Source organism: Chiloscyllium punctatum, chromosome 26 (genome assembly GCF_047496795.1).
Source record: "Chiloscyllium punctatum isolate Juve2018m chromosome 26, sChiPun1.3, whole genome shotgun sequence".
Lineage (NCBI taxonomy): Eukaryota > Metazoa > Chordata > Chondrichthyes > Orectolobiformes > Hemiscylliidae > Chiloscyllium > Chiloscyllium punctatum.
Genome location: NC_092764.1, coordinates 5,280,995 through 5,293,312, shown reverse-complemented (window position 1 = coordinate 5,293,312; position 12,318 = coordinate 5,280,995). Strand labels below are relative to the sequence as shown.

Here is a 12,318-nt window from a genome sequence, read left to right as displayed (position 1 = left end):
TGTTTTCTCGCTGTTTCACAGACCTTCACCACCCAGGAGACTATCACCAATGCTGAGTCAGCGAAAGAGTGGTTCCTGGCAGCTGCAAGTGATGTGAGTATAATGGGGAGGGAGGGGCCCCGCCCCGTCCCGCCCCTCCCCCACACACCCACCCACCCACCCGGTATCTCCCTCAGTGTATGTGAGCCCCCAGCCTCCCAGAGGGGAATGGCCTATTGCTCTGGGTGGAGGGGGGAGCTCAGCTTCCCCTTATTCCAGGACAGGGACTGAACTGATCAGCGCTTTGCCCCCAACAAATGTGTCTATTCCCCCCCCCCCCCCCGCCCCACCCTGAGGGCAGTCAGTTTCTGAGATGGAAATTAGAATCCCTGGAATTCTTTCAGGATCATTCTGATGGATCCTGTGATGTGGGCAGAGACTCTGACCTGCTGCAGGCCAGGAGGTTGGTTTTTGAGTGGAGCTGGAGCTAAGTGCCAGGTATTCCTGAATCCCCCAGCACCCCCCCCCTCCCCTGGCAGGTTCAATCCTGTTTCATGAGGGGGAATCAGGAGCAAATGGCCTGGGTGGTATCAATTATTCCAAACAATGGATCATTGAAAATACAGCACAGGGCGAGGTTGTACTGCCTGTGCTGAAGGTCAGAGTTGTACAGGTATGGATGGTAGAGTGGAGATGGAGATAGGCATAGTCACAGTGATATTGATACAGGTTACTGTGACCCAGTTAGAGTGAGAATGACAGAGATTCCAACACACCACATGGCTATCCGAGTGCTCTAGTTAAATGCCATGAGAGTTTGTGGTTCTGCCACTCCTTTCATTGAGTTTCAGATTCCTCACCATTCTCTGTTTGTGAAATAAAATCCACCTTAAATGCCCCTAATTTTTCTAAATTCATTCTGCCCCTGAATTTAAAAGGTTTTTTTAATCTTTGGCTGGCTGGACTAGCATTTGTTGGCCGTCCCTAATTGTCCAGAGTGTGATTAAGAGACAACAACATTGCTGTGTAGGCCAGACCAGGGAAGGACAGCAGATTACTGCCCTAAAGGGCATTAGCCACCCAGATGGGGTTTTATGATAATAGGTAATGGTTCTATAGTCACGATTGAAATGTATTAAATTCAAATTTCACCATCTGCTGCAGTGTGATTCAAACAGGGGTTCTGGATTCCTCACCCAGTGACCTTACCACGACACCACCTCCTAACAAATCTTACCTATCTTTTTGCTTTAGGGGGTTGGAAATTGCTTACTCACTCTACTTGGACCTCTCCCTTTTATTTACTTCAGTTATAAGTCTTGCTTGGCCTTCTCTGTTCTCATGAAAACATTCCAGTTTGTCATCACAAAGTCTCCAGTCCCGGCAACATCCTGGAAATCCACTCCGCACCCACTCCAGTGCAACCCCATCACAGTCAGGGGACCAGCATCGGCCACTGTTCTGACCCAGTGCGGTTCCTGCTCTGTCCTGGTTAACAACAATGTTCATTCTTGGAGACCTCACTTACCCCATCTTGCAACTAGCTGTTGTAATTGGGCACAGCAAGCTCCCATAAACCGCATTGAAATGATGACTAAATAATGTTTATGCTGTTGATTTAAGGCCCTAAATATTGAACACATCATAAAAGGAGACAGATAGGGAGACCACCCTGACACAGCCGTGTTTTCTGTCTGGCTGAGGGGGAAGGGTGGGGGGGCTGGGGCCTGGTTGAAGATGGCGTTGGGCTTTAATTTCTCTGTGACTCGGTTGAAAGACCAGGGAGGGCCCGACTTTAGTAATCTCATATAAAAGCCACAACTCTGAAGATACTTCACTTCCAAATTGTAATTATTTTTCTTTTTTTTTGATTTCCCTCAGCCTTCAGCTGTTGCCAAGCATTTTGTTGCCCTGTCGACGAACGCGGTGAGTGTATTTGAAACATGTGACCATTCCACAACAAATCACTGGGGATCTGGCTCCGTGCCGAGCTCCCCTCCGCCCCAGTGTTCCTCCTGTTATTGTCTCTGTTTAATGTGACTCCTTACTCTCTGTCTCTTTAGGACAAAGTCAAGGCTTTTGGAATTGATCCAGCAAACATGTTTGAGTTCTGGGATGTAAGTACATGGGGATCAGCTCCCATCTGCTGACTCTTATATTTCTATTTCTATATAGACGTGCACAATTTCAAGCATAGGTCATTTGGCCCATCACATTTCTGGCAGTGATCGCACTCCATGTCAGTCTCCCGCTTTCTCATGCTCTCTTGTCACCCCATCACTAAATGCATGTATTCCCCTCTCCCTCGTGTTTATCCGGCTTCCACCTCAGTCTATCTGCGCTCTTTCCCCTCACCTTCCACATTCTTCGGTGGAAATGTTCCTGCCGAATTCTGGCTCGGTGTGGTTGGGGACTGCCTTGTCTATGTGACCTTCAGAAGCAGCAACACCTTCTGCCTGTTAACACCATCCATATCTTGTTGCATCTTAAAGCCTTCCATCAGGTATTCTCTCTGCCCTCTCCCTCTCTCTCGAGGAAGGAGTCCCAGCCTGTTGGGTTTCACCCGTTGGTTCTTTGTTCTGTGATCATCTCATACCTTCCCCACTGTCTTTTATTTACCAGGTGGACACCAAGAATGTTTTGAATGGTTGAGCCTGTTCTGGACTAGTTTGACGTGACTTCCCTACTTTTCAATCTCTCTCTCTGGAGCAGGATATTTTGCAGTCTCCTGAGACACCAGTGGAAGGTGTGGGTACATCTCCCCTGCTTTAGGCGTCTGACCAAGTGCTGCTCCCTGTTCAGTTATACTTCCCCAAGTAACTCCTGCCAAGGGGAGGGGAGGGGAGCAGAGCACTAGCTGGTGTTCAGACTAAAGATAGTGTTGGCTGTCCCCGTGTGGAAGAGCCTGCCAGCAGCTGGTGAGCATCAGCAGCCGGTCTCCAGTTGCTGCCGATCAGGGTTATTTAAATCCGTGGCCTTTCCAAAAAGTTCAAAGGTGCACACATTTCAGCCTGGGCACTGACAGTGCAGCATTACACATGTCTGTTTGGAAGCAGGAGACTGGGGAGGGCGGGTGTTGTGGGGGCTGGGTGGTAGAGGAAGAGTTGGGGGGAGTGCTGGGGCTCAGGAGTTGTGAAGGGATAGAAGGTGGAGGCAGGTCAAGGTTGGTGTAGAGTTTGGGAACGGGAATGGTGGGCATGTAATAGAGGTGTCTCTGACTCTAATCCTCCTCCTCTTGTCCACAGTGGGTCGGGGGCCGTTACTCTCTCTGGTCAGCCATTGGCCTCTCCATTGCGCTCCATGTGGGTATGTATAACACTCTGCTACTATAACCAACAAGCTGTCCAACAGCCGGTGTGTCTGCGCCTCTGCGGTTACTTTAGAATGAATATTTATTCCATTGCTGCGAAACCCGTTCCTGTTTTTTTTTCCCCCTCCCTCCCCTTCTCTCTCACCCCCTCGGCCTCCCTGTCCTCCTGGTGACATAGTGCTGTGATAACGTTTGTAGTCAGTACAGTCTCTCAGAATGGTCATACGAGCTCCCATTGTGAACTCTGTCTCTGGACACAGCTGCTGCCAGTCTGGCTGGATTTCTCCAGCTCCTTCTGCGTTTGTTCCTGATTTGCAGCATCTGCAGTGTTTTATCACAGTAACACTAACCCTTTGTTTGTCCCCTTCAGGATTTGAGAACTTTGAGCAGTTATTGAAAGGAGCACATTGGATGGTGAGTAACAGAGTGATCACACTGCAGGCAATACCCTCTCGATCCCCTCCCAGCTCCTTTTAGTTCCCACCCACCCCTCTTTCCCATGGCCTTTGCTGTGCTCTTGGCCAAGAGTAGATGGTTAAACAGGAACATTCACTGTTACCCTGTGCTGACCCAGCTGGGCACTGGCTGTGTGATGGACACCTTTGGTTCTGCTTCCCTCTGGATCCTGCTCACTGACCCTCAATCACAATACCGTCTGGTTCTCATCTGAAATTCTCATCCTTCCAGTCCCTCTACAGCCCCTGACTCTTTCATCTCCTCCAGCCCCACTCCACTCCCCCCATTATTAACTCTTCCCTTTCTTTGTTTGCCCAGACTGCACTGACACTGGTTGTGTCTTAAGTTACCAAGGCCCTGAACTCTCTCTGGAACTTATTTTCCTAAAGCTTCCTCCTTTTAAATTCTTCTCTGACAGCGGTTCAATTCCCCCATTTCCCCTCCTCCCTCCCCCACCCTGTCTTGATGCTGGGGTTTCCGTGTGACCGTGCAAATGGAGAGCTGCTAGCTGAGGGAATCCTGTCTCTCTGTCACTCGCTCACTGACTCTCCGCGCTCTCATTCTGAAGGATCACCATTTCCACTGCACTCCGCTGGAACAGAATGCCCCTGTGCTGCTCGCTCTCCTCGGGATTTGGTACATCAACGTCTACAATGTGGAGACCCACGCACTGCTGCCCTATGATCAGTACCTACATCGCTTCGCAGCATATTTCCAACAGGTACACGCAAACGTTCCAGAAAACTGTCTGTCCGTCCGTCCGTCCTGAGGGCAGGTTGGGGTCTCTGCCTTCCGGACAGGGTTGTCTCGGGGAGAGTGGCCGGGCTGTCTGTGTTTGTTCCTGCCTGTGAGTATTGTGATCAGCCTGATGGTGAAATCCTGGTGTTGGTTTTAATCCCTTCCTGGTTAGGATCAGCCCCTCTGAGTCTAATCCCCTGTTCAGACACAGCCTCAGGATAACATCGTGGCTTACACTCCAATAAGGGGGGGGGGGGGTTTCACGCTCTGACAACCTCTGATATTCCCCACCTTTTGAAAACGGTGGATTCTCAGTTGTTACATTCAGAACATAGAGTTTTTGTTTAGTTTAGGAACACTAAAGGAGTTGAGGGACGTGGAGAGCAGATAGGAAAGTGCTGTTGAGCTCAAAGATCAGCCACAATCTCATTGAATTATGGGATGGAGCTTCGCTGGCTGGGCCCAGCATTTATTGCCTGTCCCTAGTTGCCCCTTGAGAAGGTGGGGGTGAGCTGCCCTCTTGAACTGCTGCAGTCCATGTGCTGTAGGTAGACCCACAATGTCCTTAGGGAGGGAATTCCAGGATTTTGACTCGGCGACACTGAAGGAACGGCGATATATTTCCAAGTCAGGATGGTGAGTGGCTTGGAGGGGAACTTGCAGGGGGTGGTGTTCCCATGTATCTACTGCCCCTGTCCTTCTAGATGGAAGTGATTGTGGGTTTGGAAGGTGCTGTCTGAGGATCTTGGGTGAATTTCTGCAGTGTATCTTGTAGATAGTACACACTGCTGCTACTGAGCATTGGTGGTGGAGGGAGTGGGTGTTTGTGCCAGCCAAGCGGCTGCTTTGTCCTGGATGGTGTTGAGCTTCTTGAGTGTTGTTGGAGCTGCCCCCATCCAGGCAAGTGGGGAGTATTCCATCCCACTCCTGACTTGTGCCTTGTAGATGGTGGACAGGCTTTGGGGAGTCAGGAGGTGAGTTACTAACTGCAATGTTCCTAATCTCTGACCTGCTATTGCCATTGTGATTATTTGGCAAGTCCAATTAAGTTTCTGATCAATTGTAATCCCCAGTTAATGATAACTGAATCCCCCAGGATTCAGTGATGGTAACATAGAGTGCCAAGGGTCATCAGTTAGATTGTGTCTTGGTGGTAATGGTCATAGCCTGGCATTTCTGAGCCGTGAATGTTACTTTCCACTTGTCAGCCCAAGCCTGGATATTGTCCAGGTCTTGTTGCATATGGATACAGACTCTTTCAGTGTCTGAGGATTTGGGAATTGTGCTGAACATTGTGCAATAATTGGCGAACATTCCCACTTGATGGGTTGAATGACCTCCTTTTTGTTTCTTGCGCTGTCACTTTCTATTTGACAGAGTTATTGCCCAATTACCTTAATGCCCTTCCTTTGCTCATAAGATCAGGAGGAGGCCACTGGGCCCTGCAAGCCCAACCTGTCACTCACGATCATGGCTGACCTACCCCAAGCCTCCAATCCTCTCTTGGCCAACATTTCAAAAAAATCGACCTCCTTCATCCTCATGTGTTTTCAGTGGCCAGGGTTTTTACTGCAAGAGTGACCCATACAAGGATGTTAGTGTGTTTTGAAAAAGAGATTACGCAAAAAAATGTTGAGCCATGAGTCTTTAGAAATCTCTTCCTTTAAAAAGCAGTAGAAGCAGTTTCTGTGGTTATTTGAAGACAGAGTTGGATAGATTCTTCATGAGGAAGTGGGAGTGGTGATGTAAGGTCAGTAATGGGTAAGCGGGAATGCAGTGCAATCCAATCAGCCATGATCTGAGTTAACAGCAAGCCATCTGGAGGGGCTGAGTGGCCTCCTTTTAGCCCTGTAACCATGCAGTGGGGAAATGGCAGATTGAGCACAGGGGCACCGTGTCCCTGTGGGGAGGGATCAGAGCTGCAGTGTTTAATCCTTGGGAAACCCAAAACTATTCAGCACGTGGCAACTTGAACAAGCAATTGTTTGGGGAGGCACGGTGGCTCAGTGGTTAGCCCTGCTGCTTCACAGCGCCAGGGACCCAGGTTCAATTCCACCCTCAGGTGACTGTGTGGAGTTCACACATTCTCTCCTATCTGCGTGGGTTTCCTCCAGGTGCTCTGGTTCCTCCCATAGATGTGCAGGTTAGGTGAATGAACTATGCTAAATTGCCCATCGTGTCCATGGATGTGTAGGTTTAGAGTGGGTTAGCCATGGGAAATGCAGGGTTACAGGACTAGTGTAGATGGGTGGGACTGAGTGGGTTGTGTGGACTTAGAATCATAGAGATATACAGTACAGAAACAGACCCTTTGGTCCAACTTGTCCAGGCGACCAGATATCCTAAATTAATCTAGTTCACTTTGACAGCATTTGGCCTCAATCCTTCCTATTCATATACCCTTCCAGATACCTTTTTGAATGCTGTAATTGTACTGGCCTCCTCCACTTCCTCTGGCAGGTCATTCCATACACACACCACCCTATTTATCCCTTAGGTCCTTTTTATATCCTCTCTTCTTTTCTCCCCCCCCACCACCCCAACCATGCCCCTCATGATTTTATAAACCTCTATAAGGTCACCCCTCAGCCTGTGATGCTCCAGGGAAAACAGCCCCAGCCTGTTCAGCCTCTCCCTATAGCTCAAATCCTCCAACCCTGGCAACATCCTTGTAAATCGTTTCTGAACCCTTTCAAGTTTAACAACGTCTTTCCGATAGGAAGGAGACCAGAATTGCACGCAATATTCCAAGAGTGGCCTAACCAGTGTCTTGTACAGCTGCAACATGACTCCCAATGCCTATACTTAATGCTGTGACCAATAAAGGAAAGCATACGAAACGCCACCTTCACTATCCTATCTACCTGTGACTCCACTTTCAAAGAACTATGAACCTGTACTCCAAGGTCTCTTTGTTCAGCAACATTCCCCAGGATCTTACCATTAAGTGTATAAGTCCTGCTAAAATTTGATTTCCCAAAATGCAGCACCTCCCATTTTTCTAAATTAAACTGTAGCTGCCACTTCTCGGCCCACTGCCCATCTGATCAAGATCCCGTTGTAATCTGAGGTAACCTTCTTCACTGTCCACTACACCTCCAATTTTGGTGTCATCAGCAAACTTACTAACTATACCTCTTGTGCTCACATCCAAATCATTTATATCTGTATCCAAATGGCTAGTTCTCCATGTATTCCATGACCTCTAACCTTGCTGAAGTCCATATAGATCATGTCTACTCTCTGCCCTCGTCAATCCTCTTTGTTACTTCAAAAAACTCAATCAGGCTTGTGAGACATTGGTGGGGCCACACTGTAGGGATTCTGTTCTATGATCTGTCTCTCTCTTTCACCTCTCACCGCCTGCCTTTTGGTTTCCAGGGCGATATGGAATCCAATGGCAAGTACATCACCAGCAAAGGGACCCGGGTGGACTACAACACTGGGCCCATAGTGTGGGGTGAGCCAGGCACCAATGGGCAACATGCTTTCTACCAACTGATCCACCAGGGTGAGTGCAGCCTCACGGGTGTGCCCACATGTCGGGGTGATGTCTATGCCCACGTGGAGGGGATGGTGTGGGAGGGCAGACAGAGGGATTGAACAGAAACTGTTTTGTGATGATGAGAGCATCCTGTCGACTAAGAAGGTAAGAATTATTTTCGAGGCCATGTCTTTAACTGCAGCTCCATAGGGAGACAGTACCGTCTCAAAGCGGGACATAGTCCCCTGTTTGGGTCTGTAGTGGATCTCCAACTGTGTCTCTCCTCCTCAGGAACCCGGATGATTCCTGCTGACTTCCTAATCCCGGCACAGACCCAGAACCCAATCCGGAATGGACTGCATCACAAGGTAAGAGAGCGGGAATGGGCTGTTGGGAAGGATAAAGACAAATTTGTTTTCTGTGGAGCTGAGGCAGCTACAGGAAGGTTTTGTTTGATCTTAATCAATGATGATCACTGTGTCTCTTTGTGTCTGTGTGTGTACAGAAATGCTTCTGATGCTATTGTCTTGTCCTTTTCCTGATTAATTTGCTTATTTAAAATGCACACCATGTCTAAGTTAATATACTGCCAGCAAAACAAGAACTGGATTCCATAGCAACAATCCCAAACAGTAAGAGATTGTACACAGCGAGTGAACACATGAAACCAGAAACTGTGCTGATTTATTTCTCCCTGGGGGAAAGGAACAGAAGGCCATTCAGCCACCTGGATTGATTCTGTTTTGATATACAGTGAGAGGATAGCTGATTAGGAGCAGAGATGGTTAAAGGGAGATTTATTAATGTTGTTACAAAGTCATGAAGGGAGAGAAGGGGATAGGGAAGAATGTGTCAGAAGGTTCAGTAACCGGACAGTACCGGTCTGAGCTAAAACAGCCAGGTGAGGTATAGATACGGGAGGCAAAACGGCTCCTCCCAGAATTTAGAAGGTCAAGGAGTGATCTGATCAAAGTTTTCAAGATATTAACCTGGAAAGACAGCATCAGGTAAAAATAGATTATTTCCACTGGTTGGGGATTCTATAACTAGGGGCATAGTCTGAGAATTAGGGCCAGACTGTTCAGGAGAGATTAGATTACTTAGTGTGGAAACAGGCCCTTCAGCCCAACAAATCCACACCAACCCTCTGAAGAGTAACCCACCCAGACCCATTTCCCTCTGATTAATGTACCTAACACGATGGGTAATTTAGCATGGCCAATCCACCTGACCTGCACATCTTTGTGACTGTGGGAGGAAACCGGAGCATCCGGAGGAAACCCACGCAGACACAGGGAAAATGTGCAAACTCCACACAGACAGTCGCCCGAGGCTGGAATCGAACCCTGGGACCCTGGTGCTGAGTGGCAGCAGTGCTAACCACTGAGCCACTGTGCCAATGTTTGGAAGCACTTTCACACACAGGGTGGGAGAGGTTTGGAACTCTCTTCCACCAATGGCAGTGGATGCTGGATCAGTTTTAATTTTAAATCTCATAAATTTTTGTGAAGCAAACGTATAAAGAGACATGGACTAAAGGCAGATAGAGTTAGACCACAGATCAGACATTATCTAATTGAATGGTGAAACAGGCTTGGTGGGCTGAATGGCCTGGTGCTATAAGTTGTTGTGGTATGGACCGTGCTGCCTGAAAAGGCTGGGGAAGCAGATTCAGTGGGAACCTTCAGAGGAGAGATGGATGTAGATGGGGCAATATTTTGCTTGTGATAATTTTTACAATCTGTCTGAGATGTCAACGTAACTTCCCTCACCAGCTTTTGATGAAAATTTTGGAAAATGTTGATTTCTGGCTCCCTCTGGAGGATGGTGTCTATCCTGCAGTCATCCACCAAACTAATTCACAGCAGAGTTCCAGACACCATCAGAAATGGGGTGAGCTGGGAGGAAGGGGGTTTCTGGAGAAACTTGGGAGTGGGAGGAGTGGAAGGCAGGATGTGAACATTGGGCCGGGGGCAATAGGGTGACATCTACCTGACCCCGGTGACATTATAAACTGGAAACTCAATCCAAACTGCAGCGGGTGCCGAGCTGAGAAATCCCAAGCTGGTCTCCAGCAATGCTCCACAATCAGAATCCCTACAGTGTGGAAAGAGGTCATTCGGCCCATTGAGTCAGCATCGAAGAGCATCCCATCCAGAGCCAGGTTACGAGAGGTGCTACAGAAATGCAGGTTCTTTCTGTTTCTCACGTTTTTGTCTTCTGTTTCTCAGATTCTCCTGGCTAACTTCCTGGCTCAGACGGAGGCTTTAATGAAGGGCAAGTCAGCAGAGGAAGCCCGCAAGGAGCTGGCAGCAGCTGGCCTGAGTGGTGATGCCCTGGAGAAGCTGGTACCTCACAAGGTCAGTGTGATCTGTCCCACACCCTCCCTCATATTAAACAACCAGGAGCAGAGAGTACACACTGTTCTTTTTGCCTCTTGTGGGGACAGGAGGAGACCATTCAGCCCCTCCAGGCAGTTGTGATTCCATTCTGATCAATTGTGAACTCAACCCACCTTTCCTCTGTATATTTTAACGCCCTCCACAAAGAGAAACACTCTCTGATCAAACTCACTGTATAATTTTAATTTTATTTACAACCTAAAAAACATATTTCCCCTTTTGAGGAGCGAGAGAGTGAGGGAGATTACTGACTCTGTCCCAGTGAGACACGGTGCTCCTGCCTCAGACACCCCACTCCCTGCCAGTGATGTCCCTCAGAATTATGGGACATTCCTTTGCCCCCCTACCCTGGGGGAGTGGGGAGGGAGAGTTCCTCTACCTCCTTCACCCCATTCCTACCCTCTCAAACAGCTTGAACACTCCGATTAGATCAGCTTATAATTTCCTGCATGTGAACGATTGCAAGTGTGGGAATGTCTCAACTCTGGGACCATTCTGTGCTGCTACCTGTCCAGGACCAGTCTTTTCTACCTGAGGCATGAGGCCCACACTCTGTCCCTCCCACATGGGCTCTGACACCAAATAAACCCAATCTCTGTCACTTTCTGAGGTGACGACCAGCAACATTTGTTAAATAATTGTTTGGATCTCCTCATCCCTGTGTCCCCGCGGTGCCCACTAACACTCTGGGAGAGGTTGGAGCTCGAGTCCTCAGCCTCCGGTTTAAAATGCTCTTGTTTCTTTCGCAGGTCTTTGAGGGCAATCGGCCAACCAACTCCATCGTCTTCAAGAAGCTGACTCCTTATATCCTGGGGGCTCTGATTGGTGAGTGAGCTCACTGCCTGATGGGCACGGCGCAGAGGATTGCTGTTCCTTCAGTGTCACTGGGGTCACTATTCGGACACTGCCTCCCTGTGGACACTGTGGGAATCCCATCCCTACCCCACACTGACTGCAGTGGCTCTCAAATTCCAGCTCAACTCCACTGCTAACCCCTTGGAGGCAATTAGGGATGGGGAGTGAATGCTGGTCCAGGCAGTGATCCTGAGAATCCTTGACCACTATAAATGCCGGAGGGAAGATCACAGAAGCGCTTCACAGGAGGCTCCCAAGCACTGAGGATGTCACCTAGACGGGACAAAACGTCTGCTACACAAATTCGGCCAACAGAACCACAACATCCTGCCTTTCTCTTTAAAATGAAGCCCCCTTGTTATTGACCCTTGAACTAAGGGACTTGCTGCTTCCTGTTCATGCTGTTCAGAAACTTACACACCTCTACTGGGTTCCCCTCCTTAACCTGAATTTATCCAGCCTCTCTGTGTGGGTGGGAGAGGAGGGGGTGTTTATTTTGGGGTGGGGGGTACTATTGTGATTGAGTGAGATGTATTGGCTAGTCTGCATTGTAACAATCTGCCCCTTCAATCTGCAGCATTGTATGAACACAAGATCTTTGTGCAAGGTGTCATCTGGGACATCAACAGCTATGACCAATGGGGGTGAGAATCCCATTCTGTTACGCTGCAGGTGGGGTAGGGGTGGGGCGCTGAGTTGGGGATGGGGTGGGATCCATGAGTCGGGGATAGGTGGGCTGGTGGCAATGAGTTGGGAGGCGGAGTACGGTGAGCTGGCTGGGGTGGGGGGGTGGGGTGAGTTGTGGTTGGTGGGGGGCGGAGTGCGGTGAGCTGGATGGGGTGGGGGGGTGGGGTGAGTTGTGGTTGGTGGGGGGCGGAGTGCGGTGAGCTGGTGTTGCAGAGGCTGGGTGGTGGCGGTGGTGATGGGTGGGAGTATATTGGGGGAGTGGGTAGCAGAGGGAGAGGTGTTCCTGGATCTGGGGAAAAAGGCTGCTATATCCAATAACCTCACCCACTGTCTTTAGTCTCAATCTAGTTTGAGAACAGGAGTAGGCCATTCAGCCCCTCCAACCTATCCTATCCTATCATAGCTGA

At 49.1% G+C, this 12,318-nt stretch overlaps 1 protein-coding gene across 1 annotated transcript in view; it reads left to right on the top strand.

Annotated features, from left to right (window-relative positions):
* LOC140496264 (glucose-6-phosphate isomerase-like) overlaps positions 1 to 12,318 on the top strand; it is a 31,966-nt gene that overhangs the window by 18,044 nt on the left and 1,604 nt on the right. The window contains exons 7-17 of the mRNA XM_072595803.1: positions 22 to 93; positions 1,861 to 1,905; positions 2,043 to 2,096; positions 3,225 to 3,285; positions 3,660 to 3,703; positions 4,314 to 4,466; positions 7,865 to 7,994; positions 8,259 to 8,335; positions 10,199 to 10,327; positions 11,119 to 11,194; positions 11,802 to 11,868. Of these exons, the coding sequence (XP_072451904.1) occupies positions 22 to 93; positions 1,861 to 1,905; positions 2,043 to 2,096; positions 3,225 to 3,285; positions 3,660 to 3,703; positions 4,314 to 4,466; positions 7,865 to 7,994; positions 8,259 to 8,335; positions 10,199 to 10,327; positions 11,119 to 11,194; positions 11,802 to 11,868 (908 nt within the window). The remainder of the gene's footprint in view (positions 1 to 21; positions 94 to 1,860; positions 1,906 to 2,042; positions 2,097 to 3,224; positions 3,286 to 3,659; positions 3,704 to 4,313; positions 4,467 to 7,864; positions 7,995 to 8,258; positions 8,336 to 10,198; positions 10,328 to 11,118; positions 11,195 to 11,801; positions 11,869 to 12,318) is intronic.